We start from the raw sequence: 23,806 nt of genomic DNA, 5'->3' as shown, positions 1-23,806 counted from the left end.
TAATCTGAGACAAACTGATTATGATCATTTTCTTACTTTACTTAAGTCAAAGTATGTATTATGAGCTAAATCTACTTAAAGTACCAACAGTAAAAACACCCCATTTCTGAAAAAAATTAAAGTAGCATTAAGTAGCATAAAATAGAGATTCTCAAATAAAGCACAAGTACCTCAGATTTGTACTTAAGTACAGCAATTGAGTAAATGTATTAAGTTACTTTCCACCACTGCCATTTACTATACGGTATGAATTTTGACTTGTAATAGAGAAATGATGAACATGATTATTATTTGTCCTTTTTTGTGCTCACTCCACTTTTGTCTATGTCTCACTTCCCCTCCTCCTCCCGTTCCTCGCTCTCTTTGATTTACTCCAGAACTTATTCCATTAGTGTCTGGCTGTGCCGCATCATGCTGTGGATGAAGTGGAAGATGGTGGTGGACTCCCTGCGTGGACGGAGAAGGAGGATGCCCTGTTCCCTCTGGTTCCTCCTGCTCTTCGCCGCTGGAGGTCTGGTTCTCTTCATCCACCAGCGGGATCTGTCAGAGATGGTCCATCAACAAGGCCCAGGTTAGTCTCTACATGCCCTAACAAATTATAGCTTTCAATCCGTATGGCTTTTTGAAGGCTGGTACTTGTACTCATCAGTATTTGTAACTCTTTACTAAACAAGTGATCTCGCATTAACAAAACTGACAACATTGCAAGTATAACAAAATATTTTGCTGCAAAATAAAAGTTCTGGATTTGAATTCTGCAGAACTGCCAAAATGGAACGATTAATCTCTCCGAACTACTTTTGTGTTGCTTTGCAATAACTTCGCATTTTTGCATTCCCTCTGATTGATAGAGGAAGGCTGAGCTGTGTTATGATGTAGTGTTAATAATGTATTATGGAACAGACCAGCGTGAGTGGGTCAGTGTCAAGTCTGTGTCATTGCAGCTAAATAGATAACTAGTGGGGCTAGTTAACAGCTAGCCTAGTTCTCTACACTGTGTTAAGACCACCTGCTGCTGTGGATGAGACATGCTGTTGCTGTGCCGTGGGATGACGAGCTTTGGCCATTGCTTTCATTGATTGTGGCTGTAGCCATGGCTGCTCTTTGGTTGTTATGATTATTGCTGTGACACACTCGTTTAAAATGGGTGTAAAGCTAACTACATGCAGGAGTCGTGTGTGTGCAGTGAATTGTCATAGTTGTGCTGTCCGAGCGTTGTAGTGAAGCTATTCCTGAACTCCTGTGTGTATGTGTGTATTAGTAACACATCTGTCGTGTCTGATATAATCACTGCAGGTTCAAATCCCATGTGAATTAACAAGGCTTTCTTGGCTAATGTTGATGGGAGCAGTAAAGAGTAGTTGAAATACAGCTACCGTAGCCCTCGCCATACAGTAGTACCGTAGATACAGCCTCATATGCAGCTGTAATGCCCGAGCAATAACCATATCCACAGCCATAGCTTCACCCATCACAGCCAGGCACCACAGCCAGTGGCTGTATACTGTCAGAGCTCATCCTCTCTAAAGGAGTAATGAGCAATAAATGCATAAAGTGTCATATCATCTCTCCTTCTGTAGTATTTGCAGAGTGTTTCCCTAAACTGGCAGTGTACTGGACCAACACACTAACTGTTCCTTTGGATCAGGGGGAATGCAAAACTTAATGTGAGGTAAAGCAAAACTTATTGCAAGGGAATGCAAAAGTGGTTCAGAAAGAAAATCCTGCGACCTTTCAGGAGCTCTGTAGAATGAACGAACTGAACGTGGGAATCTTTGATACATATTTTTTTCATCATTAGTGTTCTTGCTGAAAATAGAATATTTTATAAAAACATTTGTTGAACAATTGAGAAAACTGCAAATGCACATTTCATGTGGCTGTGTTAATCATATTGGCAATGGAATACACTGGCTGAATGATAATGAATTGCCCAATAGCCTTATATATTTGCAAATATGTATATATACAGTAGCACATTCATATAGCCTTGTATTTTTGCAAAATAGTCTAACCCTGATAAATATACACTCACACACACACAGATAGACACAAACACAAAGACAGATGAGCTAGTGCATAGATGCAGACAAGAATAGCAATGCACACGTAAGCACATCAAGGCCTTCTGCACATATATGTAAGCACATGCAAACATAAATATACAAGCAGCCAAGTACACACATTAATGCATATGCATGCATAAAAGCAATTACACAGCACATGTGGTCACACCACTCATAGATGCACAAGCGCACATGATGTATGCACACACACACACATTAAGAATCAATGAAGAGATGTATGTGTTTTTGTGTTGTCAGACTGTATTTGGTGTGTGTTGCATGCAGGTTTAACCAGCATGATGGAGAGAACATTTGTTCCCCAAATACTCTCCCTTTTCATTCCAGCTCGCTGGCTTTGCTTCTACATGGTGGAGGGAGGCTGTACATTCAATTTCCAAATGAGTCAAACCTTTGTCCTCATGAAGGGACCTGATGTGTTTCTGCTTGGCACTCAGCATTAAGGAGATTGGGGTTTAAGCAGCCGTGATGGAAGAGTGTCCTGAGCGTGTAAAACTAAGCTGCTTCATGTCTCAAACAAGAGATCAGCTGCTTGCTTATGTGCCTCTTTGGCTTGTACTACACTTTCCACCTAAATGAGAGCAGCATTAGTTGCATGTTGCTGCAGTTGTTGGACCAGCCCCTGCCTTTGATTTCAAAGGACTCATTTCTGATTTTTCACCTCATGTTCATTTCAAAAACTACTCATTTGGGGGTTTTCTGTGTAGTCCTTTTGGATTGAACTCTTAAAGAAACATAATGCATTTCAGGTGAAAGAACACCCAAATTCATTGTTTTAATGTATTCAGTGAGCTGTAAATAGTCGATGCGTTTGTGGTGCTCAAAGAAAATGATGATGAACTGGTCCAGCCGGCTTCTCTGGCTCTGCAATCCACTGAGTTGTGACACTATCGTGTGTCAACAGCACTGTGAATCATGAATATCAGAGCAGTGTCACACTCCACAGCAATAAGAGGCACTTAGCCAGAGTGGTATCTCTCCAACCCTCTAATATTCCCCTGATTGTCAGATGCTTTCAGGTCCGGGGGCAGGTGAAAAAAAAAGGCCATTCACAGCGACACGCGTAGAACACATACACAGAAGTACGTATACAAGACACACACATTATGTACAAATATACAAACCATGACAACCAGCATTTAATATTCATGACAAATATCAGACAAAGATACATTAGTGCAGGTGAGAACTTTGTTCATGCTTTCCAGGATTACCCCACATTGTTTTCATCCTTCAAATTTTCAGGTGTAACAAGAACCACAAGCACGTCATAAAAACCAGTTGTGAAAGCCCCAACTGCCATTTTAACCTGAAATTGTATTCAGCTTGTCTACTTGATGGTATGATGATGTTTTTATTTCTTTATCCAAAAAATCTTTTTCTTTCACCTGACATTCAATTTCACTTAAAATTGTATTTCTCGTTAATTACAAATGGAGTCTTATTTTCATAGTTTTAGCCATGATCTCTGTTATGATAATGTTGTACACAAAAAAGTAATAGCTGAGATCTTGAAACACAGCAACATCACCACAGCAATTTTGTTTCAGGTTATCTTAGAGTACAGGAAAATGTGCACACACAGCTGCAAGTATAGTAGAACAAAGTTGAACTGTGATAGATGTTTACAGCAGGCAGTTCGAGTAGTAATTTTACTGTTCACCTGCGTTTGGCTAATCTCGGGGTTTGTTTGCAGCCTGATTGACAGTCTGCCTGCTAGTGTTTCTTGTCCCCATGACGTCTTTTTAGCATCATCTGATCTTAAGCCCCTCAGTGGCCACGGAGTTGAAACCTCTGCTTATTTCACTCCTTCAGCTTCAGTGTTAACAACGATTCATGTCACCTTGCATGTAAAAGTCAACTCAGTTGTGCGTCATTCTATCTATATCTACGGGTTTTAATTATTCTCCAAACACATAAAAACCAGGGGCGTGCATGTGATACACATAAAACAGAGGTCTTAGTGTAATCAGTAAGTGGAATATACAGCATTTGTTTATGTTACCAAAGTTGAGTGAATGCTGAAAATGGATTTTTCAACATTGCAACATTTCATTGACGATTTCTCTCTCTTTTGATTACTAAACATTTTTCAAGCATACAGTGTACGTCTTAGCATAAGTTTTGCCGCCTAAGCACATCCTTTTATCTTGTCTGCTATATCGCTACTTGAATATTGAAGTAAGAATATCAGTTTACTAAATCATGCATGAGAAACTGTGTGCTGTATACAGAACACAGTGGCTACACAGTCTTCCCAGCCCACTCGCTAAAGCACAATGAGCAAGCAGTATCTTTGCCTTAAGCTATGGTGCTTCACCCTAGCAGAAGCTCATATCTAATAGAGCTGAGTTATAATAGATTGGGTGTCAGCTTTTATCTGCCTCCCCCTCCTTCTCCACCTCTTTATTTGGCTTGCAGTGCGCTTGAGAGCTTCGTATCCCATGGTTTAGATGGCCTGCACAATGGAAGCAGAGAAAACTGCAGTTTAACTGGCAACAGTCTCCCCCTGATCTCTCCCAAGTAATTGTTTAAGGACAATTGGAGAAACAGCAGCCGGTTTCTCAGGGAGAAGAGCTAGCAGTTCAGATAAATTGTTTCCACAAATTTACACCTCTGGGCATTTTTCAGATGAGTATGGCAGTGAGGACCAACTGCTCTGGTGAGTGGAAGGTCGGCCGGTGTGTCACCTCACAAACCCCGGCACAGAGCAGTCCGTAAATGGAGGAGATTGCTTGTGTGTCGGTGAAAATGTGTGTTCACTAGCAAGCAAGTGCCTGGATCTCAGTGATAATAACATGCCATTTATTAAGTGCTTTTAACAAAAGTAGGCTACATTACCCTAAGTGCATACAGTTTAGCATTGCTGGCCTTACCCTGCACACAAAACATACTCTTTTTACTTTAACTCTTTTATTAATCTTACTTTAACTGAATGTAAATGACATTTTAATAATACAGTATAGTGAACATTGAAAAACATATTGAGATCAATTCAAATGCAAACTCCACCAACTCACCTGTCGGCTTAAAATAACAGCAGCAGCTTTTCAAAACATGTTAGTTTAAAGGGGGAAAAAACTGTTTAGGACATATCGATGGCTGTTAGTTGAGATTTTTAGATAAATATGCCAGTTGCAATTAAAGAAATTAGTTTTGCATGCTTTCACTCTCTCTCTCCTTATATGTTGCTGTACCCATCAGCCTCCAGCTGCAGCATGCAGGCGTCAACAGTTCAGAGCGCGCTGATCAGCTGTAAATGACACAACGCAAACAGTGCATGGGCCCCATAACACTTACCTAATGAAATGAAAAAAAGGGTGCGAAAACTGAATTCATTTAAGCACAAACTGAACCTCACTTGCTGATAGTGGTTGAAGATTCCAGACAGGTGTGATTGGATTATATAATATTCACATATTTGTGATCAGTATTAATAGTCTTTTTCTTTATCATGACAGATTGTCCTCCTTATCCTAGTTTGATTTTGTAACCATTATTCAAACCGCAAATAATTATTCAAAATCTAAACACCAGGTATTCCCTTTAAATTTTTCTTATATATAATTGATCAAATTACTGTGTGTAATCCCACAACTTTTATTCGCCAGGTTGCCATGAGACACTACAAATGAATGCTGATGTAGCTCTGTATCAGCTCAGTGAGCAACTGTTTGCGTCATACCAACATAAAAGGTGACGGTTTCTTGTCTTTCTGTGTTTTCACAATTAACTAGCTGGCTATGGTCTTGCTTCTGCTAGCCTTCTAGCAGAGAAGATGTCATCAATACCCTTGACTTTCTTTCATGTCTAACGTGGCTGATATCTACTGTAACTGTAGCACGGAGGTTGGCTGAGTAAAAAGCCAAGGTCTGAAAATGTCTGACTTCATTGACTGACTTTCCATGAATGAAGTAAAAAACTCAAAATACCATGTTACATTTAATCCCATGATATCGCCCAGTCAATTCTACTACTACTACTACTACTAAGAAAAAGAAGAAGGAGAAGTAAAAGGTCCATATTCAGTGATGCAACAGTCAGGCAGAATGCCATACAGTGGGCTGGTAGCTGCAGAGGAAGCATGGTGTTCAGTTAAGCACTTAAGAAATGTGCTTTCAAGGAGTTTTAATACCGTAAGAGACAAAACATGATACAGAATACAGTAAATTAAAAAAATGAATAAAATTAATCATCTGACTGTCCACAGTTGGCCCCCTCCAATTCACCATCCCTCTATCTCTGTCCACATGGAGACTGCCAGGAACTGGGCATCTTGTTTCAAGCTCGAGGTAAAATTTGATCTCTCCGTCAGAGGTCCAGTAATCCCTTAAGCCTTGTATGTTTGCAAAGTCCAATTTAGCCATCTCTTAATGTAATTAAATTATGCTGATGACCCTCAGAGCAGTGGAACTGCACAGTATTTGAATGCAAATCATCCAATGGATGTTTGTGGAAAAAAATGAATGTTGTTTTACCCTGTTTTTCCATGCTTTCATCTGTGTGCGCAAAGCTCCTTTAACAAAGCCTGTTTCTGTTTTGCTGGCACTATCCCCTCCATTCCTCTCAGAGCAGGAAGATCATTGGAAAGCGATACTTGGCAAAGCCATCACAGTGGTTTTTAACCAACCGTACAATACGCTCCCTGAAAACAAGGGGTATTATGTCTTTTGAGAATAAGTATGACAAAATAGCTTGATTTGAATGTTAAAGCAGTGCAAGCAAGGCTTTGCCTTCCTGCTCAATGTTGGGATCTCATGACATCTGGCATGGGTATCCCAGCTACTATTATAGTAACCGTTGGTCCACATTCAGCTCCGCCTTCCCCTGTTCATCTTGGGCAGAAGAAGAAACCTTAGTGTGGGTGTCTGGGATACACCGAAAAGAAGAAAAAGAAAAACAGACTATTTTCATGCGTGGGTATCAGGTGCCTGCATCACCGTTTCTCCAGCCTCTTCCAGACTTGGGCTATGTCAATTGGATTTAAAATGGAGCCGCTCAGAGGCAACTGCAAGGTCATGTGGTTTTCCATTAACATTAATGCCCAGGGTTATGCCACGGGAGCCCTGCAACATAATCTGCTTTCCCTGCCATCTGATCCTGCTCGCCAATGGCTTCTATATGCCAATCTATACAAATAGATTTTATTTTTCACTTTCCTGCTCCAGCAGAGGTCAGTGTAAAAATATGTAAACTGTCGAAAAAAAGTGAGCACTTTTAGACACTTATGGATAGCTTTAAGAAAGAATTGTATTATTATATGTAATTGTGTTTTTTGCATAAACTGATAAATAAACATTGGGTTTTTCAATCACTTTACATTTTTTGGGGGGGTAAAAATGGAACATTTGTTTTTCAGTTTCTTTTTCATATTTTAAGAGGAAGGCTTCTCTGTGTGGTTGAGTCCAATGGGAATGGGTGCACAGCCACAAATCACATTACTGCAGAGCTCTCCACTGAACTGTTCTTCACGCTCAAAAGTAAAAAACTTCAAAACAGCTGATCTTGTGCTATCCAGAAAACCATGAAATATGAAACACAGATCCGAAAGGAACCATACAGCATGAGGGGCAGGATGAGAGGAAGAGGGGGAGGATGTTGATTGAAATAAAAAAAGAAAAAACATATGCTGTGATCTTTCTTTCAACTCAGAAGAGATGAATATGCATCTTTTGAGCCACTGACAAGCAGACAGGGTTAGGGCCCCTACTGAGCAGCAGAGCATGGCCGGACCATCCTGCTGGTGGTGGGGGGGCTTTCAGGTTGCCCTTTTCCAAAATGCCATGCGGGGTAACATTAAAAACTCCAAAGGAAATAAAACAGAGCAAGGCTAGAGCACCAGGTGGATCCAACAGTGAGGCTGATTTTTGAAAATGTCTTTGAAGACCATAATCACAGATGCTGCCTCTCAACGCTGTCAATCTGTCCCATGCAATGTCACTGCAAGAACCACAGCTGAGGCTCAATACGCTCTCTGTGGCTGTGAACACAAAGGGGTTCATCTTTAGGAAGACAGTTTCAGATAAACGTTGACAGTTGGAAAATCATAGATATAGCTACAAAGACTTCACAGTGGCATTCATGCTCCAAATTCCAATTTTCTGCCCATATCTGATTGTTTTGGATGGCTGACCATATCTATTTTAGCATGGAGCCCATATCCGATAGCAACACAAATCTAATAGTGATTTTAAAAAGAAACTCTGTAAAGACGTCACATCTGCTTTCGTGCCTTTTCTGCCTCTCCCACTTACATTGAATATATATCAGTTACAGTGTGAGGTTTTGAATTGTAGCTGACCTGAAGCACCGAAATGCCAACTGAGACACTATTGGAGGGACGCCTCTCCTGAGCAATGCACATAATGTAACCGTGTTCCTCTGTAATTATCACGAACAGGTCGGCCTCAGCCGTACACAGCCATGCCGACACTGATTAAACTCAGCACTTGGCTTCTTGCTCACTATGACATTAAATTTATTACCTGGTTAATGTGATTGGGCTGTAATATTGTATCAATATCTTGATCAACACAAATGTTTTGCAGAATACTCTTTTTTGTTCTATGGTAATTTAATAGAATTAAACATAACTTCTTCCTATCCTGTCACCGAACTTAAGTGTAAATTAGGTTGCTGAACATCTTGATAATTATTCGCAACAAAATGTACCACAGATTATTGTTGCATAGGCCTACATATATGAGTTATTTATTGATGCAGTACACTGTGATTGGATAGATTTTTGCCATGGTAATACAGTTCAAGTCAGTTCATTCAACAATACTGGAAGATGAAGTAAGAAAGAAAGAACTGGACTATATGCAATGTTCAGTTCCCCTGCACAGAGATTGTAGGCAGCCATGTGTCTCCAGTACAGTTTCACCAGATGCTTCTTGTCACCGGTTTAGACATTCATTTGTACATTTTATTTATTATTTCACTCTTAAGCTGGCAGCCTTGAGTGTAGTCACTCCACTTAACAGTTTCTCTCTCTTTCTGCTTAGGCCTGCTGTCGCTAAGGTAGATGCAGGACTAGGTGTGATATCTCAGCTTGTTTAAAAGTGTGAAGTCACCAAGCATAAATTAAAATCTGGGCTTGATATAATCTTGTGACAAAAGATACTGTGTCGTAGATCTCCTCATGGTGAGTAGAAAGACAGAGAACATCTCCTCCACCAGGACCTTACCTGTTCTCTATTAATATGCAGTCTCAGTGAAAGGGGAGTTTACTCGAGTCTATGGAGTATCGAACCAAATCAGTCGTCTCTACAGGCCTAAATGTTGGTCGGAATATTTCAGCTTTCCATAAAGTTGGTGAGGATACTATCTACTCCTATGCATGTCTGAGTCTGAGAAACTTCGTAGAATTAATTTCATCAGACAGCACTGATGTGTTGCATAAGCAGTATGATTTTTCTAGTGTCACTGCCTCCGTATGAGTCTGTTTATATCAAACATAATGTTCCTGTCAGAAAGCTTGTCTCAACCACTGCAAACACATCAGAAAAGCAGAAAGCCTTGTCTTAAGTATTCCCAACCAAAAAAGCGTGCAAGTTTGAGCTTTGTAGCCACCTTCCAGTAGGCTTGAGAGGCTGCGAACGCCATAGACAGGAAGAGACATACAAAGAGAGAGTGGGAGGAGAGAGGGAGGTTATATAACCACAGTTCTCACCAAGGAGACATCTGTGGCTTCAAAGGCAAAGCAGTGGTAATAAATGCCAATGTTCAAGGTTACTCAAGTTATCATCCACTCAGGAAGGGAAGGTTATTGTTAGCACAACAAAACTGTATATTTTATTATTCTGTTAAACAGGTCAATTAATATCTGTGAGTATAAGTGACAATCTTCCTAACATAACCATGAGACACCCAAGGCTCACATGTGTTTCAGATCTGTTTTCAAACCTGCTTCTATAGTCTAGTGAACTCCTTAAAACGCAATAATGAGTTTTATCTGTGCCTATCTGCGCCTTTGAATGTGTCTCTTTATGTAATTATCAGTTCATAGATGAATGGCTTTCAGAGTTTTTGCACCTTATTATCCATCTACTGTACCATGAATGGTCTGCTGTGGGAGAGCTTGGATATCAAAGTCAAAACGTAACATAAGAAATTCCACATTTTCTTTGTGGAACCTCGGCATCTGGGACCTGCTGTTTCTGATCAAACATCTAGCCTAGTTTGTTCCTCCGTAGCATGATGTTTTTGCAGGAACTTCAGCTGAGGAAAAGCTTTCCTCAGTGTGAGCTACAATATTGCACAAGAACCATGCCATTCTCCGCCCCTATTATGGTCATGGATATTATTCTGAGAGGGATTCCACATGATTGTTCCCAAAGGACAAGCCCTGCCTTAGGAGCTGTGATCCGTCCCTCCAGACTGCAGCCAGCGTACCCATTATCAAATCAGACTTGAACCCATCCCCTGTCTGCCAGGGAGACATGTTGAATGGATATCATTGTGCTCTGCTGAGGCTTCCATCACTGTAATCCCTCTACAAAGTGCAGGCACTCTTAGAGGAAGATGAAAAGAGCGGAGGAGAGAGTGGCCTATTCACCGTGTGTGTCACTGCAGAGGGCACAAGGAGGGAAGTCGGTGGAATCAGTGGCCTGAGCCGGCGACTCCTCAGCCCAGAAAAGAACAAAAGATTAAGCCCTCCTGCTATCCAGAGTGATAACAAGCTGTCAACTTCTAAAATGTAATCTGCTGACTCCGGGAGGAAGTGGTGGTGTCAGTGGAGTGGGCCGCCTGTTGATGCTTATCTCCTGAATGGCGTGCCATTGATGGAGAGAGCCGTGACCCTGCTGGCAGATACACAAAAGCCACCTCTGTCTGCCACCAAACAAAGAGGTCTGCACGAGCGAAGGAATCCATACCGAGCCAATTTTCAACATATTTATCTACATATATCCCCTCCAGACCTCGTCCCTCTTTAAGATGTGGGCCACAAAGAAAGGTGATGGGAATGATAAATGACATGAATAGACTGGGGATAATAAGGCATTGCCCCTGACAATGCTGACTAGTGATGGGAGGCTCCTCTCTGTCAACTTGTCTCCGGAGACCTTCCACTCCGTCTGGGCACAGATTGTTAAATGTAAAAGCCGTATTGCTGCCAACACTAAGTTCTAATGCACACTTCAGTGGGCAGTGGGGCTGCGATATGGGAGCTGTCATCAAACTGCAGCCAGTAAATCAATCCAACCTGGGTGTTATCCAGCCTCTTAACAAGGGGATTGCCACACAGCTAATTTCCCGAGCCTACTGTATCTCTCTGTCTCTCATCAACCTTATGCCCTCCCACCCCCACTTTTTTGTTTTTCCCAAATGTAACAACTCCAAAATTGCTTTCAAATTAGCCAACAGACGGGCCAGATGACTAATAAAACATACAGGGCCCTCTTTGATCATATTAGTTATTAATATTGACAAGCCATTTTGGGGTTTTTTGTCGGATCTGTGTGGGGGCTGTGTCTCTAATAGGGTAAAGAATCACATTTTCTGGTCCATACAAAAAGCCACTTACAATCTCAGTAGTTATGGCAGAGAAAGGGAATTAGTCACACAGAAGCTATTTCAGGCTGTTTACAATTTGATTTCAGACCAGAGCCAGAGGGTTTTCCCTTGTGGACTTTGGGCTATTGATCCTGAAACACCAGTCATGTGATATGAAATAGATATTCTTAGTTGTTTTCCGTACACGAGTGAGAGAGTTTGACCTGGTGCTATTTTGGATACCATAGAGTCGCTCTGTACAGGCTGGTTTGATGGTGTCTGGTTCCCAGAAGTACTGATTGATGATGGTCAAATAACCAAGACAACAGAACAAAGTTGTGAACTTTATTTTCAACCGCTGATGGAGCCATGGTGACTGGGTGCAAATAGACAAGCTTTTTGTGTGTTTCTCAGCGGAATACTTCAACAAGACTCAGAGTCTACAGCCATGCTAGCGAGCATTTGTGAGACTGTACTCTGCTGCGCTTTGAGATGTTCACCATTTCTCTTTAGTGTGTTAGCATGCGAACATTGGCTGATCAGCACAGTCGATGCTGATGGGAATGTCATTCGTTTAGCAGATGTTTGCTCCTACACCAAAGTTGTGGACGAAATTTAAACTTTTACGTGATGATAAAAGGTCAGGGTATCAACAATATTACAAATTCATCCTCTTGGTACCACAAATTCATCCTCTTGGTACCATGAATGTCTGTACCAAATTTAGGAGTAGTTTTCAAAATATTTTCAAAAACAACCAAGTATGTCAACCTGCTAGTTCACCAGTGTAAAAGTCAGGGGATCACAAGTCGGCAAAATTCATCCTCTGGGGACCATGAAGGTTTGTGCCACATTTTATGGCAATTAATTTAATAGTTGTTGAGATGTTTCAGTCTAGACCAGTGGTGGACTGACTGACGGACTGACTGACATTGTCATCCCTCGAGCTGTGTAGCTAGCCTAGCTAAAAATATACAGATACTGCTGCATCAGAAAACAATAAATAATTTACATTTAGTCGTGGTCTACTGTCATTCCCCGTATTGGGGACATTTTAATCAATTGGGAAATTATGCTAGTTTGTGATCAGTGTTGTGAATTATGGTTAGCAGCTTTCCCTTTTGTATACATTTACTGCCATAGTACCTTAACCTCTGCTGTCTTGGGGTGTAATCCAGAAATCACTTTGGCTCATCATACAGTGACGGTGGTTGGAAACTATGGGCTTGGCCTTGGAGAAAAAAGTCAATTTCCTGCCTTGTGGCTGGGTCACTGGTCTGGTAATGAGTGTGTTTGTGCCAGTGGCGGATGAAAGTGAAACCAGTGGGACAAAGAAAGGAAATTATGTAGACTGAAGATCCTGTTATTTGTTTGGTTCAATTATTTTTACATTCATGTATCCTGGGGTAGATTGACAGTGCAAGGATGCTTTCATTCAGCCCCATCCAGCTTCCCATTTAGACACACTGATGGGGGGGGGGGTTCTGTCAATTCTCCAGTTTGAATCCCTGTAAAAATGGGGGAAATGTAGGTAACGCTCACTTCTCCTTCAATATAATAAGCACTGCTGAGTTGCTGTTATGTATGACCCTCAAATCCCGAGCACCCCAGAAGACTGTGTTTTGTAATGGACAGCTCCCAGGCTGCATTGTTTGGTTCTACTTAAAAATGAATCAGGGTATTTCTAAAAATTGTTCATAAAAATAGAATAGCACCACTGCAACCCTGGATGGATGTATTGTACATTATCAGGATGTTCATTTTATACCTGAAGTAATCACGTTTAGCTATATTCTTTTTCCAAAAGAAGGGAGTGACGCTGGGAAGGTTTGCACTGGAAATTTTTCTTGGAGGATGACAAAGTGTTTGTCAAGCAACTGAGTACTGAATAATTACTGAGCCCTTCAATCATTATATACACAAAGTAATCAAAGTAATCATGCATTCTTTCTTTCACTTAGTGATAGAAAGTTACAATTGTGGCAAGAAGAAGGGTTGCACTGGAAATGACTTTGCTAGATTGAAATAACTTGTGTTATTGAAAAATAGAAGAGTACTTTTTAACTTGCGCTGTGTTGTCTTCACTATCAACACTCCATTTTCAAAGTCTTGGAGAAAGCAGACAGCCTATAACAGTTCTTCAGGTCTCCATGTGGTATCCCTTTAGCTCCTGTAGTCCTGTACACAGTTATACAACTTTGATTAAGAGGACGTCGAATCTAGTGGTACCACTGGCTGAGCCAAAGTCTAAATGTGTCTAAAGGCAGCAAAGATTCTCAACTGTTGGCCAATTAGCTTCATTGGTTTAAGTAGATGTTACTTGTGTTGCTTACTGACACTTTGATGTGATGATGGCAGACATGCCTGTCAGGTTGAACCTCTCAATTAAAGATAGAAATCCTATTTTAATAGTCATCTCCCATTGAATTCAGGTCATCTAAACTCTCCCTGTGACCAAAGCATACAGAGGACATTTGCAGAGTTGTCTCCCATATGCATCCAGGTGCAACTTTGCAATCAGGTAACATACTGTATGATTTGCCTGAGTTCTTTTCCTCTACATGGGCAACACACCCAGTGGAGTACTTCAAATCCCAGCCACTACAGAGCACAGTGCGTCTTCCCACCTAATCTCAGCTCCAGAGCTTTGTCCTTTTTAGCTAATGGCCTTCAGCAACCCAATGCGAGGCCATTAACGTCAGTTCTGAGGATGCCGCACAACAATCTAAACCTCAGTTCTGACTCTATTACTACTGTCAGACAATGACCACATCTGTGGTGAGGAGACTTTTACGGCATATTTTCACATTGACAGCCTGCATTCTTGAAGGTATGCAATGTTTTGACACTTGACATATGAATGAACCTCTTAGCTTCAATTTCAAGCAAAATGAACTGAGAAATTACTGCTATCATATTTTTTTCTGAGAAAAAAAATGTTGCCCTCCTTAACACTGTCATCACAGCATATGGTATCTGACATTTTTTTAGGTAAAGTGAAATGGATAAATTTGTCGGGGGGTTTAGAGTTTTTTCTTTTCCTTTTGTCATGTATGATAGTGCCTTTTAAGACAGCTTTCACAGAAAATTGAAAAGCTTTCAGGCAGCTGCCAGGCAGTTTCCCTGAGTCTGGAGCATTTTTGCTCATTGTATTTTACTGCATTAGACTGAGCCCATAACAGGTACAGGCCATTAAATTATATCAAGACAAATTGAGCTATTCACTACCCATTTCAAATTTTCTCAGAGGTTGGCATGAAAGAGCATTAGACATAGATCCCTTTATATTTATTCCCTGATATCTCGGTAAGGCACTTTGTCTTCCTGTACCATAAAACTCAGCACTGCTTGTTTTATGAGAACTGACTTAGGTGAGGCAGAGGCCAAAGGACTTAACCTCCATATATACAGTGGGACTGTCTTCCATCTCCAATTGCCGCTGTATCATGGTGGGGGATTTTGTCCACCTCCACTGGAATTGACACACACCCCACTGTACTGCATGTCTCACCGGCCCTTTGGCTTATTGGTTTCTTCAGACAGTCAAGGCACAGAAAATAGGACCCCACCTCTCACGCCCCCGTCTATTGATTATGAATCAGACTATATTTCATGACAGAACACTTCGTTATTTTCTGCCAACTTCATTGTGGGTGTTTATGTGCAAAGAGGATTCCGGAGGATCCATACAAAATGGTAGGAGCGCTGTTAAGAAATAAGCCCACTTCAATGGAGGGATTTGCAGAGCCCACTCAGAGGTAGGAGGGAGCCTTTCAAAGCCGCCCTTTTTCTAAGGCTGTTTACTGCACTGTACTCCACACAGTGACTGGCACCACTCAGCATGTTTCCTTCAGCCTACAGCCAGCTGAACCAACACCACATTCAAACACTTAAGGCTCCACCAAAGACCTGTCAAAGCTTGCTGTGCCTATTTATTGTTGTTTACTGCTGAAAAGAAAGAACAATAAAAGCTAAAAGCCTCATGATGAAAACTCCTCCTTTCTTACCAGTACGACTTGTAACTATTCATTCTTCTTCTTAGTTTTTAGTATCGTTTCTGGTGATCGAAAAAGATAACAAGGGCCTTTTTCTTTATGTGAGACAGAGAAAATTAAAGATTCTGCTAACAGATCAATGTAGGCTTAAACCTGACAAATACGTGCCCGGTGCTGTCTGTCCCATCATGGTATGAATGACCCCTAAATGGCAACTCCATCAATTCAGTGTCAATCCTCGTCGCAGCAGAGGCACAGAGGGAAGTGAGGAAGCATTAATTATGAGCTTTCAAGCTCCAAGGGACAGTTAATCTTTGTCATTTTGCTACTAGAGACGTTTGGATCTGCCACCAAGATTGGAGCCAGGTCACAGCTCTTGACCCTTAACTAAGTATAAGAATTCTGCTCACGCTCATGGAAGAAACCTATTCTCCTTTTCTTTTCTTTTTTTTCCCACACATCCCCTCCAGGCTGTTTTAATCCGTGCGGTAATGTCTTCTCCGATTGAAAAGTTTCCGTGATTTGGAGAAAAAAAAAGTTGAGGACCTCTGAAAAACACATTTCATCTAAATAGTTTGAGCTCAAAGAAACTGAACTGAGCTGGCTCACAGTAATGTGGACAGTTTATCTCTTCATTTCAAAAACCTTCAGAATGCATTTATAACTTTTTTATTTTATTTTATTTGAGCTTATTAAGCATCATTGTTATAAACCAAAGACAAAGTTGGCCTTCCATATTCTTTAATGATTATTATGTCATTCTAAGTATTTTGACATTTTAATATAATGGATCATTTGCTTTGTAAATATATATATCACAAGAGAAATTCAATTTTTTTCTATCTGTATTACTTATTGTCTAGCCAATTATCAACACTTCTGTAATTAAGGCAGAGCAGCTAAATAGCCATCTAGTTGTAAAAAATGTGTCTCGCCTTCCTCTAACGATGCCACAGTAACACACAGAGGCTAGTGGGTGCCATCATAACCCAGGTGTAAAGAGCTGATTGATTCTCACAGGCGAGCCAGGCAACAAAGCACCGCGGAAAAAAGCAGGGAGGACTCAGTGAGGGAACATTTTGACAGAACTGGGGCATCGCTTCGATTATACCTTCTCAGTGCCCTTTTGTGTGTGTTTAATATCTCTGGAACAAGACAGGTTTCACTGCAATAAAAAACGATAATACATTTTTCTTTTTTTTACAGCACATGTAAAGTCCAGCTATTCACAAGAGGCATAGGCAGGCTCTCGTGGGTGCATGCATACATTGTCTCCATGTTGACGGCAGGCTGAGGACACAAACTCTCGTCGTTAACAGTCTAAGCTGCAGTGCAGTATGCTGGGTCACGGGCACAGGTGTAGGAAATATAAAGAGGAGATTTTGGAGCTGCTTAAGCTGCTAATTCTGTAAATGCCTCCACACAGGTCATATTCAAATACACGCCCCGTTTGCCTTTCATCTGCTCCCCCACCCCATGCTCAATCTTTTGCTTTGACAACGTGCCGCACGTCCAAGATGTTGAAAAGTGCTCTCAAGAGAATATGCCACCTAGCAGACAGGCAGAGTGAAGAGGGAAACTCTGACTCGAGCTCCTATAAAGATTAATGAGGCTCCTGTTGTCGATGTCAGTTTTAGGCCATCTCTGCATGGAGACGAGCTCGGGATGTTTGAGGGGAGAGACCTGCCATGCAGCATCTCCTGGTTTGAGCTCAGCCCTTTTTATCTCGGAAACAGGAAGATGTGGTGGGGAGGAGGGCAGATCCTGATGTTGGCAGTGTGTGCGTGGGGGATTGGGGTGGGGGGTGTTGGAGCGGCACTGTGAACAAGGAGGATGTGTTGACTGTGTAAAGTTCAAAGGCATCATCAGCTTCATTTGTGGCATCAGAGCTACTCAGCTCAGGAAAACCCCAACAGCTGCTCCATCTGGACACCGAGCTCCGGTCCCTATCGGCCCAGGAGCCGCGTAGTGAGCTTACTATCACGCTGACAAATGTGGATGACACATGATGGATGAGACCAAACATCATTCCTGCTATAGTTCTATTGATACATTGGCCAACTAATGTAAAGTACTCTACTTATACTAAACCTTTTCATTTGTATTTATTTGGCATATATTTAGTTACTTTCTGATTGATCCTGTAGAGTAGTTCAACCAGTAACTGTTTCACAAAAGCTTTTAGATGTCTTCTGACTATATTTGGTAGCTTGCACAGAAAACGCATGATGTTTACAGCTGCTTCATACAGCACAGCAAGAGCGATCCAGGAATCACTCGGATGAGAGCAACAAATACAACATCAACGTTGTATTTTAGTATTTACCAGGTTAAAATAAAGATAAGAAAACATTTTAGAATGTCCTCTTTCAGTAGGCTTCATCATTATTTATTATTTATAATACACAGACAGTGCCAACATTGGCTTGAACATTAGCCAAAAGAAAACCTTTTGATCCTCAAACATCAGCATATATTTCCAGGCTTCCGGAGCGTCAACAGAAATTGTTGTTAAAACAATTTCATTTCATCATTAGCTTGCAGCTAACAACTGTGATACATATACAGTGGTGACAGCTGTATCACACCGTATAAAATATGTTTGAAATATTGATATAGTGTTGATTCTGCTGCTAAACTTTTACTTGTCGTTACCTCAGTACTCACTATGGAGGTTTGGGAACTGTCAGTCCACTGCCATCAAAGTAAGACAATACCAACAATGACTGCTCATCACCAAACCGAATTGAGGAAAAACATTGTCCTAAATCATGACATTTCCAACCTAATTGGATGTGTGCACATTGTATGGATCATCCTCCTCCAACAGAAATAGTTAGAGCGTGGGTGAGGAAACTGTGCATTGATTTTCTTTGTGTTATCAGCACAGAGGTGTTAATGCATTTTCTCTGACAAACAACTGATGGAATCATACATTTGGGAGGGGAAGGGCGTATTCGCACTTTGTTATTCATAGATTTGCTGCATGAAAACTTATTTTTTTCAAAGCAGAGGCGGAAAATATTCAGCCTTCTACAGGGAGTGAGATTTAAGCACACGCACACACACACACACACACACACACACACACACCTATACAAAACCCCACACATTTTATGATTATCCGGATCTTATGGCTCAGTGCATTCAAGAAGAATGACACTGCAGAAAATAAGCAGCAGCCAGATGCCATAATAGATTCCCTAATTTGTATTCTCTAATATTTGAAGAAGCTCTGTCAGTAAAGAGAGGAGTTTTTTCCTGGACAGCAATAAATTAGCAGTGGGTTCAAAGAGAAGGTTTTATCTGGCTCCTTTTCAGCACAGCCCCTGTCATGTTTGGAGTGACTCTGTGCCAATCTCCACATCAAAGAGATGATCACCATGACCAAATTTGAACAGCCGATTAGGTAGGCTTCACTGTTTACACTCTCTTTAATTTTGAGGACAGTGCTGTTCTTTAATACAGGTGATGGCCATGAGATAAAAGATGCAGAAAGGCCACCATTCTGGCCTCTCTTACTGATCACCTAGAGGAGGTAAAATGAGTGAAGTAATAGAGTCATTATTTGTAAAGAAGTTATTCTCAGGATAAATCCGCTTTACAGTATAAATGGTGTTTTGGTGGTGAGTTTTATTTTTGCTTGAGACTACGTTGTACATTGCGTCAAAGTGAGACAAAAGGTCCTATTAAATAAAGAAAAATGCAAATTACAAACTTGTTGCGGTGCGCTGTAATTGCAATGTCTCAAAAGTCACTTGATGAATGTGTTGCTAAAAAGAATAGCTCAGAATTAATCAGGGAAAAATATAGGAAATCTTTCATCACCTCACTTGGGTTCCATCTGAACTTTACAGCCCTTTATATTATTGAGCCTTACCTCATCCTATTTGTCACTGTCCACAGGGAGACAAAGATATCTGCAACGGAGGATTAATCTATTGGTCCTCTGGCTGCTCTGTTTCAGTGTAACACCAAAAGCCGAATACCTGGGCTGCAATCTTTCCTTTGCTCTTTTGTGCTTTTGATAAGTCACTGCCTGTTGAACACAGTTGGCTGATATGACATTACAACAATGTTATTCTCCCCGGTGACAAGCGGTTCGGCAAATTACTGTTTCATTTTCAGTGATTATATAAATTACCACGTAGCAACTCAATGATGTGATAATTGTGCATGATATAACTAAAAACTCAATAAAAGCTCATAATGTAGTTAAACATTGTGTGAAGTTTTTTTTTACAGATATGTAATGTGCAGGTTATGACACAACATGTAATGTAATGTGTTAAACGTCACAAACTTAATTTTACGTGGATTACAGATAACATATCACACAAGAAGCTGTCATATTTCCATATGTTATATTATCAAAAAATAGCCACATTTATATATCTCCATTCCATGATTCGTTTTCTTCAAAATTAGCCAACAAAGTCCCACATCATGTTCCTCCTTGTCTCATCTGTCCTCTCATGTCAAGATACTGTTCTCACCTAAAGCACACTCGGCTGTCCAAGTGTCCCTCTTTGACTGAAAGTGCAAGTCCTTCAACATTTTCTCTGCACATGTAAAGTGCTAATTTGTTGTTTTTTTAAAAGACATGGTTACCCTAAAAAAACAATCATTGTCCCCCTGCAGGTCAGCAAGAAATGTAGGGCAGAGGGACCATGGAGAATGGGTGAGGCCTCCCCATGTAGCCGAGCTCATCTAATGAGGCGTCTTAGCGTAATTTGGCCTCATGGTCCGTCTCTCTCTGGTCCCCCTGCTCGACGGGGGCCAGAGGGGTCAGCAGGCTCAATATCCCCCTCTTTAATTACTCACCTCATTAACACAAGGCTGCTCTCACTCTATTGCAGCTCGATGGACGCTCCCCAGCAACTGCAGTGAGCCTCTCATAACACAGCCTGATCGATTGGGCACGCTCTCGTTACAGCTGTTAACATTATTGGCACAATCAAAAAAAGATGACTGGGATGGAGGCTCAGGATACTGTATCCTGAGCAAGACAGGAATCATAGCATTTGTTATTAATATGGATATACCGTGATATCTGGTTTAATTTTGGAAGTGCACATTCATAATCAGTCCATAGAGATGACGTGATGTAACAGACTTTTTGTTTCTTATGTGATATAATACACTTAAATTTGCTGTGGAAGATAATTCATTCGTTCATTCAGTTTCAGTGGCGTCTCCTCCCGACTTCATTCATATACAATAAAACAGTCAAACTAAGTGGAAAGCAGAAAGCACATTTGTAGTAAGCCTCTGGAAAAGAACTAAGCAACCCCCCCCCCCCCCCCCCCCCTTAATCCTAAAGTGGCAGATTTAAAAAAAAAAAAAGTTTTGAATAATGCATAAACGCAAACCTCTTTCAGGGATCAGTAGCCTCTCTGCTGACCAGTGATAAATCACGGCTGCATTATTAGTCCTGCTAAAGTGAAGAGGACGATAAGTAAGGTGCCACATAGACAATGATAAATACTCATCCTTTCCATGGGAGATGGAGGGGATTTTTTGGATCCGCTTTGGTCTATCATGACATCTGAAATATTGATTCTCTTTCCTTTGTGCTGCTTTTGGCTTAGGTTTCTAATTTGATCCATTCTCTGCCTGATTTGTGCTTCAAATTAAACTTTTTTGTCCCAGCATAATCAAAGAAAGGGTCCAAATTTAATCTTGTGGTGACATTTATAACACCGCAGATTTGTACATGAAATTGACTGTTTTTAGTAATGTAATTAAGTTTATTTCTTTAAAGGTTTTTTTTTAATTTTCTTTAATATCATAGAGGAAGCTAACTCTGGCTTGGAAGCACTCAGAAGAAAAGATGAGGTTGAATAAATGCAGTGCATTGCGTCATATTTGGTAGCTGTTTGGAGGTTTTCCCAGTGGTGGGAAATTCAAAGGATTGCTTCTGCTTCCTTTAAACCAAATCTCATTCTGAATTTTTATTTCCCAGAAAACTATTTTAAGTTCTAAACCATTTTTGTATGTAAGTTTATATTTCATACTATTACAGCTACAGTTTTGCTGTACTGTAAAAACCAATTGTAATGTCAAGAGAAGGGCTGGCTACTATCTTTATGGTAGCAGGTAGCTCAAAACAGTATCTCAGTATGACGTAGAGATAAACCCAACACTGTCTAAATCTGACCCAGAGGCTATAGTGGGTATAGTAGTATCTAATATTGGCACAGATGCATCTAATATAGTGACACATCACTTCCAGCCAGTTTGTTCCATTTATTTGATTCCTCTCTCTGGAAAGAACCTATTGTGTATGAGGCCTGGAGTTATTGCAGTATTTGTTTGCTGGAGTGCAGCTTTATCGAAGAGCAGCTACAGTAAAATATGTTTTCTGCCGCTTCAGTCCTCCCCTCCACTCCGTTGGAGGTTTGACGTGATTAATATTGTCATGGGCAGTATTAATGAAAGTCTATTTTTAAACCCCAGACAAAAGCAGAGCTTTCACTGCAGAGCTTCCGCTTGTGCAAAAATAAATTGAGAGCTTCAGCTTTGTGGATCAAATAAGATGTTTTAGGAGTTTTTACATGATTATTTTATGACTTTTGCACCAATTCCTCAGCACGTGTGGCTGTTTTTGTATTCTATTCTAAAATACCACAGTGAGATAGTATGTTGTGCCTGTGCATCACTGTTTGTTTTGCTCTGATTCTCTGTTGTTTATGCTTTACTGATACAGTACATCTGTCTGCATTAACTGTTAATGTCCATACCTATATGTTGTTTCAGTAATCTGAACCAAAAAAATAAAATTTATTCCCTGGCACACAATATAATTATGTTTTTGATTTATGCTGTCTGCCATAACACTGCAGTGTGTCTTCTGAGGCTTTATGAGACGGAAATACAGAGAAATGTATTAATTACCATCCTGCTGTCTGTGTTTCTCCAGCAGTTAATGTATTAGCTACACACATTAGCTAGACATCTATTATTTACAATGTACAATTTAAATTTAAAAAAAAAAAAACACAGAAAGGTGCTTTTTTCCCACAGCAGCAGCTTTACCATCCAGAATGAGGAAACAACAGACATCCTTGGTTGAGAGCTGCAGTTTGGAAGTATAACAGACATGTCTTGCACGGTGTAAACTCTGAATGCCCAGGGCAAAATTTTGAACATACTCTTGCTTCTGCACTCTGCACTGCAGTACCAAAAACACAAAAAAATACCTTTGTACAACACAGCACCTTTAACCATGGAGCTGAAGCACCTACACATGTAAGCAGTATACCGTTAATACTAATGTTACAAAAACAACTGCTTCCTAACCTGCTAAAGTACCAACACTATTACTACTATTACTACCAATATACAGCAGTAAAGCATGTTTATGTACAGAGTTGAGCAGTAAGTAATACTAACAGTTTTAAGGTACACATACTGTTGCATTAGCTACTTCATAGCTTAAATAGACGAAATGTAAACAATGAAACAAACATGTAAAAAGAATTTAAAAGTACCGGAAAGTAAAAATTTAAGTGACAACTTTAGAACGATTAATTTATTAAGTTCACACATTAGATACCTAAAGGTGTTACAATTGAAGTAAATTGAAAAAAATCAGTTTAACAGGGTGTTTAATAGGGTTTAAAGACGCTGGACACATTATTGAACTTGACATGACATAAACAGACCATTTATCAGTTTCCCTAACCAGAGTCGTCAGTCTCACCCATCAGTGTGATGTCTGTCATATTCATCACTGTCATCAGTGATCAGTCATAGTCAGACTGGCCATCAGGAGCACCAGAGTTTTTCTTGACATTAGAGGCCGATACAAAATATACATATTTTTAAATAACCCCAGCCTGGGCTAGTGTGCTGCTGGCCCACTGCGGTTGGTATTAGCAAGCTGGACAAACAAAAAGAGAAAAAACGTAAAAAGTGGTGCTGAAAAGCTGAGAGAGAAGAGGTTGAAGTCCCTTGAGGCTGATGCAGCCAAATGTTTAAAAATAACAAATTATTCATTTGGTGTCAATCATTTCAGCCTAGTGACCCCGAAGGCACTGGCAGCAGACAGGAGAGAGAACAGAGAGAGCAGTCCACTGAGCCCAGCGGACCAGTTCAACTGTTAGTCAAGGTCCTGTAGCTGAAGCCATAAGACAGAAGACAATAGGGATAAAATAAGCAGTGTTTGGGTTTGGCTAAGTGGCTACTTAGCTATGTCGGGTGCCTTTTGTTGAAATATGTTCAACT

The 23,806-nt window shown here is 40.6% G+C and overlaps 1 protein-coding gene across 1 annotated transcript in view; it reads left to right on the top strand.

Moving 5' to 3' along the window:
• The first annotated feature begins 411 nt into the window (after positions 1 to 411).
• The window catches only part of LOC139288324 (carbohydrate sulfotransferase 8-like), a 113,248-nt gene continuing 89,853 nt past the window's right edge, over positions 412 to 23,806 (top strand). Inside the window, exon 1 of the mRNA XM_070909629.1 lies at positions 412 to 571. Within this exon, the coding sequence (XP_070765730.1) occupies positions 412 to 571 (160 nt within the window). The remainder of the gene's footprint in view (positions 572 to 23,806) is intronic.

The sequence above is a fragment of the Enoplosus armatus genome, chromosome 1 (genome assembly GCF_043641665.1).
Source record: "Enoplosus armatus isolate fEnoArm2 chromosome 1, fEnoArm2.hap1, whole genome shotgun sequence".
NCBI classification, from domain to species: Eukaryota; Metazoa; Chordata; class Actinopteri; order Centrarchiformes; family Enoplosidae; genus Enoplosus; species Enoplosus armatus.
Note: the sequence above shows the minus strand (reverse complement) of the source record. Positions and strands in the feature narration are given on the sequence as shown.